The sequence below is a fragment of the Rhopalosiphum padi genome, chromosome 3, assembly GCF_020882245.1.
Source record: "Rhopalosiphum padi isolate XX-2018 chromosome 3, ASM2088224v1, whole genome shotgun sequence".
Lineage (NCBI taxonomy): Eukaryota > Metazoa > Arthropoda > Insecta > Hemiptera > Aphididae > Rhopalosiphum > Rhopalosiphum padi.
Genome location: NC_083599.1, coordinates 44,982,921 through 44,998,631, shown reverse-complemented (window position 1 = coordinate 44,998,631; position 15,711 = coordinate 44,982,921). Strand labels below are relative to the sequence as shown.

The 15,711-nt window shown below is 34.9% G+C and overlaps 1 protein-coding gene across 1 annotated transcript; it reads right to left on the bottom strand.

The window, feature by feature from the left end:
• Positions 1 to 13,741: 13,741 nt before the first annotated feature.
• LOC132925113 (piggyBac transposable element-derived protein 4-like) lies at positions 13,742 to 15,444 on the bottom strand. The gene is made up of 2 exons (XM_060989534.1): positions 15,141 to 15,444; positions 13,742 to 15,057 (listed from the first exon to the last, which is right to left on the bottom strand). Exons 1-2 carry the CDS (start codon positions 15,442 to 15,444, stop codon positions 13,742 to 13,744), a joined length of 1,620 nt encoding a protein of 539 aa, XP_060845517.1.
• Between the last annotated feature and the right edge of the window lie 267 nt (positions 15,445 to 15,711).

Below are 15,711 nucleotides of genomic sequence, written 5' to 3'. Positions count from 1 at the left end.
TAACTATCATCATATTTCCTCTTTCATGACATATTCTTGACTTAGTCCGACTAGGTTTCAAAAAAATAACACTTAAAAAAACTAAACTATAAACTTTTAATTTCTTTCAAAACGTACTGCGTGGTAATCAAACGAATAACGAGCGCATACTGAATAACAGTTATTTGTGGGTACTCATAAAGTATAAATATATAAGCAACGATGTTTGCAATTGACATGATCATTATCGTTCGCGATAATAGTATAATTTATTACTCTGATACCTACACACTTATAAAAGTGGAAAATACTTATCGGTCGTCGGCAGAAACAACGATAAGATAACCGTATATTACGGTAAAATAAAATATTTTTCGCTGTTCAAAAAAAAAAAAATAATTTTTAATAGAAAACTAAGAAAGGTACCGCGGACCACCTATGACTGGCCCACGGACCACCGGTTGGGAAACACTGTGCTAGAGCCATAGAACTATTAGTTAAAATTTCCGAGCAAATAACGCTTATCTTTATTTGTAAATCCGAACGCTAGGTAGAAGGATCATATTTACGAATTTTCGTTTTCTTCCTTTTTAGTTCCGGCGATATGACATCACTCGTTGATGGTGTTGGTTCCTCAGCAGTAGCATTTACACTAACTTTCGCGGAACACAGGTTAAGAAACACGTTTAACGTAAGAAACTGGTTTAGATGTACCAGTAAAAAATGTAGGTATATCATGAATTACAGTGAAAAAGCATACAAGGTAATTAATACATCAAACACGACAACCACGAGGCACACACTGACCAGGAAATTTCTAGAGAAATTATAAGAAGTTCTTTAAGACGTAAAGCAAACGATGACTTAAATATACTTCGAAGTAAATTAATATGTCGTGATTTACAAAGTATGGAAGATATTTCGATGAATTTATTTCATACAGATATGAAATTATTTAGGTGATCTATATATGATATAAGAAAAAAGCATTTTCCGAATTTACCGACATCGATCGAAATTGCTATTGAACAATTAAATTAAATGCAAAATAAAATTCAATTCAAGGGTGAACAATTTTGTTTTATGAGTGATGACAAAAATATAATTGTATTTACATGCAAAATAAATTTAGAGGCAATTTCAAACGCGGAACATGTTTTTGGAGATGGAACCTATACTACTTATACTCTAATTTTTTTATGCAACTTTATACATTACACATTTACAAAAATAACTTTTATATTCCTCTTGTTTATTGTTTTTTACGTAACAAAAGAACTTCGAGTTATTTGATAGTATGGGAATGATAGAAAAATTGTATGTACAACTGACTAACAAACCACTTCGAATAAATATTTTTCATATTAATTTCGAAAAAGTCGCTCATAATGCTGTATTAAAAAAGTTTCCGAATTGTGTATTAGTTTATTGTAATTTCCATCTTGGTCAAAGTTGGTATCGACCTATCCAACAAAATAAATTAATTTTAAAAGAATATTTAAACAAATCATCAAAAATTGGCACATGGTTAAAATGTAGTGATTGCATAAAATAACAGTAGCAGTGATTTTTCACTGGTGATTTCAAAGTAGCAATCACAGTCTGCTACTCCGGTATGAAAATAACAGTGACTGCTACTTTTTAATTTTTAGTAGTTGGTCACATTGGAGAACTGCTACTGCTACTTTCTGTAAAAATATGTTATAGCGTTATAGGTATTATAGATATTAACTCATGTTTCATATTAAAGTAGTTGCCAGTTGATCATAGCTTTGAAATCACTGATATAGTGCTACTGTTATGTTATACCATCTCTAGATATTGCTACTTTTTGAAACTGCTACTCTTAATTAACTGCTACTTTTGCATAGATATTAGATAATATTATAATATATTTAATATAATGGTTTTTGTTTATGGGAAGTTCATGACACTTCACTCTTATCAGAATTAATTATCTAGTTATCATTTTATCAACATTTATTTTAGTATAATATCAGAAATTGATTGCTTACAGCGGACTAGCCTTATGCAAACTTATTCTCATAATCACATGAACGTTGAACATTCTACCGATGATAAGTTAAAATTTACTTTATCATGATTCTACCTAGTACCTACTTATCTATGTTTATACAACCATAATAAAATAAAACAATATTGTAATTGCTAATTTGTCATGAGTACAACTGTTACTTGTGATTTGAAGACTTATTAAAATACTTATTAATAATAAAATTGTCATAATATGAACATTGTCAATTATAAAATTTAAGTATTATACTAGGGATTTTATCTGTTACCTAAAGGTTACAACAATAAACTGTTCTTCAGAAACACGAGTTACATATTTATAATTATGAAAATTAACACTGATAGCTGCATTTAAAATATAATAATTGAAAATAAAAATGTTGTTTTCTAAATAGTGCAATAAATGTTAAAAAAAACTTAAAATACTCATAGTCACAACATAGTAATAAAAATTAAATAACTGTAAGTTAATTGGATAAATGAATTATGCATTTTGATTAAAAAAAAAACATTTCTGCTTTTTTTGTGTTTAAGCAACAACGGCGATTAGATATTAAAAGGCCTGCTTTAAAAAATACCCGCTCGCATGGAACAGACAATCCTAGACAACATAACGTCTTCCTGGCCAAAACATTTAAAAATGGGTAATTGTACTTGTGATCTTGCCACCATTCTAGTGGATCACAGTTTCTTTTTAATACTGATTCTTCTAAATAACGTTGCACCTCTACTATAGCCCTTGAAGTTGATGTTCCAGCTGAAGGCTGCATTTGGGAAACACATTTATCGATTGATTCCCAAATTGAAAATCGCTTTACTTCAGGCGTCAATGTGTCAGATGGCTGGATAGAAGTCTGTGGTTCATCTTCAATCGATGTAGATTCTGATCTGGATTTCGATATCATCTGTGCTGTACGCTCTACTATATCACTCTTTACTGAATTTATCATGTTTTCATTGTGATTGAATGGTATGTTTTTGAACCGTGGATCAAGAAACGTACATATTTTTAAGGTTTTACTATTTTCAATATTTCCCCAGCTTTGGTGGTCTCTTATACCATTCAATAAATTATTGACTAAACCTTAAGTTCTGAGAGAATAATTTTCATTTTTCATTTGTTCGCAGACATTTTTCAACCTTTGAGCAATAACTATAACTAATGAAGCAATCATGTATTGATCTCCACTCACTGCTCAAGTAGCTTCTTCAAAAGGTCGTAAAATGTTACAGAATTCTTTGATAGCTGTCCATTCATCAGAATTCAAACAAGGTGGTGCATTATCTAAAAGTCCCATTGTTCCCCGTATAGAAGTCTCCAGCTGTACAAAGCGCTCAGCATGTAGAATGTGGCATTCCACTTCGTGGTTACATCTTGTAAGACTATTAGTGGATTATCGATCCCTATATTTTTTTGATATGCAATTAATTTGTTATTTGTATTTGTACACTAAAAGGTTGTAGATCTTTTATAAAAAGTTTCATGAGTGCATTATCTAATTTTTTTGTCGTCAACAGAAATTTTTGTAGGAGTAAAGTTTGTAATTGCCAACTGCCTAAGTTTCAACGGATTCGGTTTTAAAATTGGTGTCATCTCGTGTATACCAGTTGCCTGATTAATAATACTACTGCCCGGTTCATTTGCTATACTAAGATCCCTTACTGTTTGTACATATGAAGATGTAGAAGGTACGGGATTGACAACATCAACTTCAGGCTCATTCTATGTAAATTAATAAAATATTTTAAAAACTAATTTAATTGTTGTAAATTAGAAAAATGCTTCCAAATTTCACTAGTTCTTCTGTCTTGATTCATTTTGAATTTTAATACAATAAAACAATATTAAGTTTGTAATTTATAATATGTAGTATGTACTGTCCTGATGTTCAACACCAACAGAAAATAAAATATCCTCATTACATTACAATTTATAATCTGGTGTTTTTGTTTTTATCCATGTAAATAACTAACTTCTATAAATAACAAATAATATTACCATAATGATATATATTATGGAAATTCTTCCATTCTGTATATTAAACATAACACAGTGATTCTAAAATACTAAATAGCTATAATCATTTTATTAGTTATACATGAATAGGTTCTCAAAGAAGAAATTATTCTTGCTTTGCCTATCAATATAATTATGCCATTGCTAAGGATACAAAAATATAATTATTTTATTTTACTACCTTGGAATTTTTTAATAATCATGTAAATAGATTTTTGTTTTTAATGTTTATTTGTATTATTAATATCATTGTTATTTGTTAATATTGTACTATTATATTAATATAATGATAGTAGAGGACTGTTTAGGGCGCAAGGTGATGTGTGATGATTTATTTAAATTTAAATTTTCTTCATAGGTTGAACCAGATTTATAGTTCATTTAAGTGGCTTTGAAGATCGTTGATGGAAATATCAATATCCGGGTCAGAAGAACTTATGCATGTATTTTATCAGCAAAACTGGCTATATGGATGAGATTAGAATGTGGGATGTCAGTGGTATAGAGATTATACAGTATGGGGGCGAGAATACTACCTAATTACTGAACTTACTAACCTACATCCCCTACATCGTTTATTGATTGCAAACAAAATAATGGTACAATTACAACATAATAATACAAAAACTGATGGCCCTACACCATCAAGAAAGTGGCCTTCGGCCTACAACAAATACGTCTTAACTACGTTATGGTTTTCGTTGGCGTTCCCTCTCCTCGGCCTCTCTTGCGGACAGGACGACGTTCACAAAAGTGTCCATTGACAACCAGTTGACAGATGACTCCAGCATCTTCCCCACTGCGGATTCAGGAGTGAACTGACCGTTGATTGCCACCTCAAGCTCCCTAATCCGTCGCCACCACCTGTTGCATGCGAAAAAGGTGTGTTGCGCGTCATCCACCGGTGCTTGACAGTAGACGCACACAGGGACGTCAATCTTGCGGAATCCGTGGAGGTAATAGCCGAAGCACCCGTGCCCGGTCAGGAACTGGGTCAAGTGAAAGTTGATGCCTCCTATTGTACCTTGTACCAGGGTCGGACGTCCGGAATGAGCCGTCTGGTCAAGCTACCGGATTCCCCAGAGGACCATCTCTTCTGCCAGCTGTTGAGAGTCACCGTCCCGGGAACTATGCGAGGGGCCACGGTTGCCCGCCTGTGCTCGAACACAGTCTCCTGCTCCCTAGGTAGGAGGTCAGCCGGGGGGGCCGAGGAGAACACATTCACTGCAGCCTCGGAGACCGTGCGGTAGGCACAGACGCACCAGAGGAGGACCCTGCGTTGCGCGCTGTTCAGGAGCCGCACGTCGTCCAACGTGTGAGCCTAGCACGACAGAGGAAAGTAGCCGCCATCTGTCCTCGTGGGGCCCACCAACGTTCGGCATGATCCTGGCTAACTGGGCGCCGATTTTCGCTGCTTTGGTCGAAGCCTTCTTGACATGGCTCTTGAACAGCATCAATCTGTCTCCGAGGTAGGACAACTCTGACGACAGCGGTACACGGTTACCGCACAGCCAGATTTCGGGTTCTGCATACTTGTACCGTGAAATGAACAGAACTGCCTCTGTTCGGACCAAGTCCAACTAGAGGGCGCTAGTCATTTCAAATTCAAGTTTTGAACTGGTGCCGGTTACGCATGCGCACGAACCGTTTTTATCGTGAAACCAGTACGCGTACGTGTGTTGTTACCGAGCTTTTTCACGCCACGCTAATGTAACGCAATTTTAAATCGTGCATTTTTCGTTTGTTACGTATTGTTGTGTTTGGTATACGGCCGTAAATACGTGTACTCCCGAGTGCGCACGATATGACATGCTAATAATTATTATCTTCGCTGTCATTCATCCGTGAGTTTTTCTCCGGACATCGTATTCGTTAAGCGATCGATCACGTGTTTGTGTTGTCACCGTTGCTGGCTGTTGCGCACGTGTTTGTGTTGTCGTCGTTGCTGGCTGTTGCGCACTTGCGCACCCGATTTGATTATTCGCGTTAACTAACTGGTAGTTGTTATACGCGCATTACGTAACATACGCTTGGTCAACTATTATATTGTTTTTGGTTCCTTATGAAGTGAATCATATACCACGAAGTAAATCATGAACCCCCGTATGTACACTTGATTGGAGGATATCGTATTCGTCGACATGTCGTATGGGGAAGCCGATCAGCGACCAGGTCAGACGTATCACTCCGTATAATCATTTTGTCTTATATTATCATTTTATATCGTATTGTAGCGGTTGTTGATATAAACATCGTGTGCTTACGTTTATAATATTATTATTATCACACTCATGTTTGTGATTTGTTGATCAATTATTATTTATTATTTGTATTATTATCATTTGGTAGGACTAACATAGTACTTAAGATGTTCTCGTGTACATTAGATTTCCTACTTATAGGCAATAAAATTTATACAATCCACTAGTAAAATATTATTTGTTTTATTCTATATATTTTACATTACCCTTATTTATTAATTACCAGTGAAATAGTTGGGATACAACCATGTATATTTAAACTGGCTATCACAGCTGAACAGCCTCAGTCTTTTCGATCGCAATTTGGAGGCCGAGGTCAGCCATGCGCTCTTCGACCAAGGATAGGGCACTGTTGGTCACTCCTTCCAGTTCGTTGACCGACTTGGCACAGGTCACGATCAGCGTGTCGTCTGTGAAGCCCAGGAGCTTCGCCCAGCTGGGGATGGCGGTCCGCAGGACACTGTTGAAGGTGACGTTCCAGAGAAAAGGGCTTACTACGGATCCCTGGGGCACCCCTCTAGAAACCATGACCTCTGCCATTCCTCCGTGCGCGCATTTCGCCCACGTTCCCGATTTGCCGGAGATATATGAGCAGATCATATTGAGTAAGTGCTGCGGAACTTCCCATCTGGCGAGCGATGCTAGGATATCGGACCATTTGATGGAATTGAAGGCATTCCGGATATCGATGCTGATCGCTAGACTAAACTTGCCGCCGTTTACCACCTGAGTGACCGTGTTGTGCAGCTCTCGAACCGCGTCGTCGGTGAATTTGCCCTTTCTGAAGCCCTATTGATTGGTAGCTAGGCCTCCGATGCTCACAATGTGTTCCTCGAGTCTGCGTGCCAGTAGGAACTCCAGAATCTTGCCACCATCGTTCAACAGACATAAGGGTCTGGAGGAAGACGGAACGCCATCCGGCTTGTCGCCCTTCTTCAGGAGCACTACTCTGGAGGTCTTTCATTCTGATGGAAAAATTCCGTTGTGGAGGCAGCTGTTGAAGAGGTCCAGCAAAATGCGCGGGTCGGCCTTGTGAACAGCCGAAAGAATCTTGCTGGTTATCCCGTCAGGCCCGGGGGCTTTGCTTCTGCTCCCCGCTCTCGCAACCGCCGTGTCCACCTCGGCCGCGGTGAACGGTACCGCTGGATCAGTCGGGACCAGCAGGCCGTCTGCTCTCAGTTGATGCGCTGGGAAGAGCGCATCGATAACCGTCAGCAATGCTGTGTACTCCATTGAGGCAGTCACGGGGGGACCCCTTAGCTTACGCTTAACAAGCTTGTACGGTTTCCCTAAAGTGTCCATCCACAGATGCAATCAGCTCTTTCCAACAACTACTGAATGGTTAAAAGCTCTTAAAACCATCGCGTTAATTAATAAATGGTCAGATGCATGTACCTTAGAAATTAGTCGCTCACATCTGGAAGGGACAGCCAGATATTGGTACTTGAGTCACATGTACAAACTAGAAAGTTTTCAGAAATTTGCGACTATGTTCGAAGAGACCTTTATGGGTCGTAAAAGTGTTACTGAAACTTGGAAGAGTATGAATGAGCGTTTTCAGAGACGGAACGAAACAGTATTAGCATATTTTCACGAAAAAGTAAGACTATGCAGACGTTTAAGTTTAACCCCTGTGGAAATTAAGAAAATGGTTTGTGTTGGGTTTCATTCCCGAGTTATCATCCACATTATTCAGCAATGGACATACCAGTGAGGCAGAGCTAGTAGCTTATATTCGGATGTTCAACGAGGTTGATCGCAATTGCAGTGAAAGATTTCATAACACAACACCTCGTACAACGCCAACCAAACGAACTCCAAAACTTGTGGCGGAGAAGGAATCGGCTTCGATAGGTACTAAAGAAATGAATGGTAAAACTATAAATAGTGCCCCACCTCAATCAGGTCCACGCTGTTATAACTGTTGCTATATCTGGACACATAGCGCAAGATTGTGAGCAACCACGTAGGCCGTTGAAGTGCAGCAAGTGTAAGCGTAAGGGACACACTGCGAAGTATTGTCAAAGCAATTCAACCGACGTCAACCTGGTTAGTACACAACCAAATAGCAATAAACAATCGACTCTTGATAATTCAAAACCTTCGATAATTCGAAGTAAATACTCGGTCCCTTGAAAATCAAACGGTAATTCGAACAAAAACAATGCATTTAAGTTTAAATAAAAAGAACTTTTAACCGCCGACCCGAACCCGACGTTCCGCGGCATTTTACACGTGGGTATGTGACCACGACCTCACGCATCGACGATCGCACTTTCGAGATGTAATGACCACCGCCGACACGACATGTCCGGTACGTGCTGCGACGCGCACGGTCTCGTTACATCTCGCGACGAACGAGCACTTTCAAGCCTAACCTGGCTTCGACACGTTCTCGTCCCGTCAACCAACACGTCAGATGCAAAAATATTTTCTCCAAATTCCGCTACATATTTACGAACAGACGATTTTAATAAAATAATAAGAAACACGAACAGTCGAACACAATATCGTGAAGCACGGTTGTATAGAAACTAAACCAGTATTTAGTCATTATTAGTCCATTACTAGATTTTCGTTATCGAGAATTATCGTAATGGTACCTTTAGCAAACTTTATCTTATCTTATTATAGCACACAAATATAATGACACAATTCACGGGATTTAAGTAATAAATAATAATTATTAATATTAATAACATCGTACTATTTTTTTTCTATATATGCATTATATTTCAGAAAAATGCTAAAATATGCATAATCATTTGAAATGTTCCAATTCCAAATATGCAAAAATATGCCAAATTTTATTTTGCATACTAACACATAAGATTAAGATTCAAAATTGTGTCTTACATTTTTGTCTACTTTTTAGTTTAATATATTAAAATATGCAAATGCATACAATTCCGGGCCCTAGTCATAACACAACGTATCTCATTATTAAGCATAGTATTTACAGACTACATTTTGGATGTTCAGAAAAAAGTAAGTTTTTCTTAAATTCTTAATACATTTTGTTGTATACTGTTCTTAATTATATGTCTTAGTTGATATGTTTACAATACTGAATACATAAATTCATTAAATCAAACATTTCGAGTTGAAACTACTTGTATTTTTTTCTATTGAGATAGGCAGTGTTGATGAACGATTTCTATTAGATTGGTGCTGTTACTTTGGTACCTATAATTTTTATAATATTATGAATCTTAAATTGTATGCTAAAATGTACTACTACTTAAAATATAACAATTAAATAAATTGTATTTGAATAGTATTATGCTCTTAAATTGTTATTATTTATCTTTAAATTGTTTTTTTTTATTGAGTATTATTCAGTTTTGATAATTTGTTATAGTTTAAACTTAATTTATATGAGCTACTTAATACTTTTAGGCATATTATTATTTTTATGTTTAGGTAGTCTGTTCATCTATTTAATTTTTAATTTTTCCTACTGAATACTGGTCAGAGGTCACAATGATGGAATTTGAAAGTGATAGTGAATCCGATAACAGTTGTACAATTTCTGTGGATGAACTTTATCAAGAAGTCATTGCAAATAATTCAAAACCAAAAGTTAGAAAATTAAACGATTTTAACAACTTAAATAGTGTGGTAAATATTAATGATATTGAAGTATTTGAATTTAATGATATTACTTCAAATAATGCTGGAGCCTTGGTCAATGAAAATGTTTAACTTTCGGAATCTGTAACAAATGAACTAGATATCAAAGTACGTGAATACAATCAAGAGTCATTTGTACATCAAAACATACAAACTTGTATAAAAGATTTAGATGTTATGAGTTTTGAATTTAACGACATTAACATAAATAATGATGAAACTGAAAAATTATTGGAATCTGTAACAAATGAATAATACAATAAAGAGCCTGTAGTTGATCAAAATATAAAAACATGTGTGAGAGATTTAGATATGGTGAGTTTCGATAACAATTCGCAGTATGTTGGAAGAAAACACCATATTAAATCAAATTCAGGTTCTTGGAACAGGAATGAAGCTAAATCTAAAAGAACACTTTAGATATACTACACGATACTCCCAGAGATGAGAGAAAAATTGGTCCACCTTGTCTATCCATAATTTGTGAAAAATAGAAAGCACGAAATTGTGTAGAAATAAAATATGATGATCGTGTAATGATATTTAATATCTTTTGAAAAGAATTGAGATCACGAGGAGAAAAACAAATTTTCATTTTGCTTTAATTGAGAAAATAAAACCAAAACAAAGAACTTCTCAAAATGTTGTCTCACGCAGAAATGGGACATACTTATATTTTCTAAAAATTGGTGATTGTAAGCTATATGTTTGCCGTAATATGTTTTTGAGTACTTTTGGTTTAAAAGATTCAACTGTAAGGTACTGGTTAGAAAATGTTAAAACAGCCTATCTCAACATGACTATCCCATAACTACATCTCATGTTAAACTATAAATTTACATAAAATTTCAATTTTTTGTTTAAAAAAATTGATTTTGAACACAAAAAGTTTAATGAAACCCTCAAGATATATCATTTTGGCACTCGAAATCATTTAAAACACGTTTTAGGGCTCTACTGTAAAATCATGAAAACTGAGATAGGTGTTGTTACCGTATCAGCGACGATTTGCAATATGATAATCATTGTAGATTCTTAAAACACAACTATTATAAATTCTCAAAGATGACATATTTTCTTTGTATGGGAAATAAGAGCAATTACATAAATACATACCTTCTTGTTTACATTTTAAACAAGAAGCAAGTCCTGTGTGACCTTTTGTTTTTGTCATAAATGTAAAATGACTTAGCAGGTGCATCACAACAAAAATGCTTGAAATGATATCTGATTGATTTTAAGGCCATCAGTTAATATTAATTTAGTTTCAACTATGAAATCATATAGAAATTCATTAACATATGTTGGCTTGCTTTATTAAAAATCATTTCATCATTAACCATTTTGGTTTCGTTGTGTCACATATTGTTAGGTACTGCTTTGGTACATATTCGCAGTAATTATAGTTCATTGCAAGTGGTCGCGTACTAATTGATGAGGGTTTCCAGAAAACTTATTTGACTTCCCGCTGCGTTGAAAGGTTAGGTTTGAGAATAAAAGGATGGACGGCATCTGTAACTGGTCTGGCAGGTGTTCTCGGAACATGGACATTGGACAATGTCAAATATTATTCTTTAATCAAGTGTCTCGGTTCAGTGACGGTAGATTTTCTGTACCGATACCTTATCTGAACTGCCCAGAATATTTGAAGTTTCCCGACAGGTGGCTATGAAACGCTTTCTCAACCTTGAACGCAAGCTCCAAAGCAATCCAAATTTATATTATTTGTATTGCCGATTCATGCAAGAATATTTAAATTAGGTCTCCTGTCTCTCGTCCCGGTTTGTATCACATTCATCATGTTGTTTTGAAGAACCCCACTTCTAAAGTGCTGGTTGTTTTCGATGCTTCCACATCATATAATTCTGGGTTGTCTTTAAACGATTGCCTGCACATTGGTACTAAACTTTAATTAGACATCATTGACATTTTGCTCAGGTTTCGTACTTTTCACTATGTTTTCACAACCAACGTATGCAAAATGTATCGTACAATTTTAATAAATTCTGTGTAGCTGTATTGGCATATATATGACATTTGTCACCTATCGAGGAGGTGCGTAATTAGGAATTGAATACTGTGACCTCCAGTGTTAACTGTGCGACTTTTCTTGTTCTCCGTGTGTTGCAATATATTTCTGAGTACGATTGTGGCGATGATGTAGCCGTGCGAGATGCGTTGCAAACTTATGTCGACAAAATTTTTATGAGCGCTAACTCTTGTTGAAAAATTATTACGACGTCAGGCATCATTAATCAATATTTTAAGTTGTGCCGGGTTTCAGTTACAAAGGTGGCTTAGCAATTCTAATCAGGTTTTAGACCATGTTTCTATCAAAGATCGTTTAGTTAAGTCGATTCCAAAAATTCTAGGTCTCCAATGGAAACCATGTGGTGATTATTTCATCTATTGCATTAAATTTGACCTTGACATACTTCCAACGAAACGGTAAGTACTATCTATTATAGCTCGATTGTTTGATCCGCTTGGATTTTTAAGTCCGGTTATTTTCCTTGCAAAATATTTGATGCAACGCATTTCGGCCAATAAAGTTGCGTGGGACGATCCATTGCCAACTAACATTGAGGAGGAATGGCCACAATTTTTAATCGTGTTACCTAGCGCGTCTCTCATTACTATGCCGCTTTTTTGTTGCATGTCTCCTTTCCTGTCTTGTCAATTGTGCGACTTTTGTGACGCCTCCGAAGTGTTGAAAGCAACGGGACAATCTTCCTATACCACCACCTTACCAACCTCCATGACTTTTGGATACAAATCAGCACCAATTAACTTAAAATTGGACCGGTTTCATAAAAATTTGGATCCACCTTAACGAGATGAACATAATGGCTCTTGATGGTCACTATCAATGGTAGTCCGCTTTCCAAGCTCTAAAATTAAATTAATTTCATCCAATTTACGTTCTACTAAAAATAATATTCCGGTTGAATTCTATAGAAAACCCAGGGACTTGGAAGACATTTTTCGATGGAAAGCGTCCGAGTTCTGCCAATTTTTAATTTATTCTAGACCTTTGGTACTTAAAGATTGTTTATCTGAAAAATATTTTATAAATTTCATGGTTTTCCATATTTCTATGATAATATTAATAACCTAGTCCAAATCTAGGCAAATATTTAGAATTCGCTCAAGGTTTTTTAAATCTTTTCAAGTGATTTATGGTAAACATTTGATTTCAAAAAATATACACAGATAATTACACTTATATCTGGATTATAAAGTATTTGGTCCATTGGATAATGTAAATTGTTTTCCGTTTGAGAATTTAATTAAAACATATAAGGCCATGTTAAGTAAACACGAAAACCCTTAGAACAAATTGTGAAACGCTTCAAAGAAATTAACGAAATACCAGTAATAATCCTGATACAAATCAAAGTGAAAGCTTCAATTTAAAAAGTCAACATAATAATAGTCCTCTACCAAATACTACACTTTAACACGTTCGCTGCGTATCATATTTTAGTAGCACCGACTGCGGTGCGCACGCAATTTTCGATATAAAATTTACAATGACGCCATTTGGCGTTGTTAGCACTATTGAATAATTTTTACATCATAATATGCTGAATGACGCCAATTGGCGGTCATTTTTTTGTATACAAGTGTTCAAATAAACAAACAATTCAAATTAATTAATAGACTGTTATATTATTATTAAGTTTAAACAATCAAAAAAAAATTATCTTTTATACCTAATTACATATTTTATATATTATATTATTAAATAAACAAAAAAGCTTATATTATTATTTTTAAACAAACAACAAAAAACTTATCTTATTATTTTTAAATCTTATTTATTATGATGAAATTTCACAAAACATGGTTCTAGACAAATATTTGGATGATTTGGACAAGTTGGACAGAAATATGAAGTGTCTTTACGTATTTTCTTTTCTGCGCAAACACAACATCTTTTACGAAGTGCCCTTCCATTTTTTCCTATCTCGTGTGTTTTTGGAATGTGTTTTCGTTTAGCATCTAGTCTTGGTTTTGGATATGCTGGTAAAAGTTCACTAAGAATAGATAAACGAAAATCATAGAGTGTCATCTTAGATCCGACTTGTGATTGATTGTACAAATTGTAAGAATTTAATAATAGCATTTGGATCACATGTATTCCTATCTTCTTGTACCAACGAACTGTTTTTCTCAAAAATGGATAGTAACTGTTCATTTGGTCCTGCCGATCAATACCACTCATAAATTTATTATAATTTGCAATCGGTTCTGGTTTTAGTTTTTCCTGACCTTTTTTATTTTTTGCTAGTATCAAATTATTTTTGAATTCGGTAGAAATATACATAACATCCCGTTTGTCCTTCCATTTACCAACTAATACGCCATTAGAGTACATTGCTCTTGTTTCCCCAGGTTTTAATTTTGATTTTACTACGGCCTCAGGAATACGTTTTCGGTTAGATCTTAATGTGCCCGTACAGTATGTCTTTTTTTGTAATAATTGTTCAGCTAAATCGATGCTATTATAAAAATTGTCCATATACATTGAATGACCATTATTTAATTTTTCGGACATCAGATGTAGTACTACGTTTGCAGCATGACCTTTACCTCCTAGGTCATCTAAAACACCCGTATATACAGCAAATTTTATAATGAGTCCATTTGGTTCGGTAAGCATGTACAATTTAACACCATATTTATGGCGTTTATTTTGTATATACTGTCGAAAAATAAGGCGGCCTCTCCACAATACCATTGACTCATCGAGTGAAAGCTCTTTATTAGGGTAATAAATATTATTCATTTTGGTATTGAAATAATTTATAAGAGGTCGAATTTTGAAAAGTCTATCAATAGGAGTATTTTCAGAATGGTCAGTAGGATTCTGGGCGAAATGAAAATATCTCAAAAGTAATAGAAAGCGATCGCGACTCATATAATTCGAAAAACATGTAAAATTAAATAAATGATGTGTTTTCCAGTAATCGTTTAATCGATTTAGTCTGATTGTGCCAGTGTGAATAACTAAACAAATAAAAGTTATAATTTCATCGCGGTCCGTAGGTTTCCATTGAGATATACGAGAACGCTCTGCAGCACCAACTCGTAAAAATTCAGACTCGGCATAGTTATTTGTTTCTCTAACTATAAGTTCAAAAAAATCCTCATCAAACAGCATGAAAAAAAATCTATAGGTTTTCCGTTTTCGGGTATTGGAACGAGTAAACCTGGTTGTTTATCAAACGTAAAATTAAAAAGATCAATTTCGTTTGTTGTCCAAGTGTTATTAGTTGTTATTGTATTGGGAAATTCGAAATTTGGTTCAGTAGACATTTCATTTCCTATATCCGAAGTCGACGAAGAATCGGAATCACTTGCACCCAAATAATTGCTGTCAGAATCAGAATAATCAAAATTTTCGTCATCAGATTCAAAAAGAAGTCTTTCAATTTCATTTTGAGTAGAACGGAGATCAATATTTGTACAAAGTCTATTGGGTCGAGACGAACCAGCATTATCAGAATTATTCATATTTATCGCAGTAAAATAACAGCATAAAAAAAACAATGAAAAATTAAATTTATATACATCAAATCGATTTATAACAAACGTAGTTACCTAGCTATCGTATAATAATACAGATAATACTACTCACTTTATTGGTACACGTCCATATTGGCTGAATAACCAAAGAGAAATAAACTAAATATGAATTTACTGAATGCACACGATCAATATCACGATCGATACTAAAAATAATATGTCTATAACATACAAATATAATTGTGCTATGACGAT

Coding starts and splice junctions, on each gene's coding strand:
- LOC132925113 (XM_060989534.1), bottom strand. CDS start 15,444: ATGAATAATTCTGATAATGCTGGTTCGTCTCGACCCAATAGACTTTGT. Junction 15,058..15,140: donor TACGTTTGATAAACAACCAG/GTTTACTCGTTC, acceptor TTGAACTTATAG/TTAGAGAAACAAATAACTAT.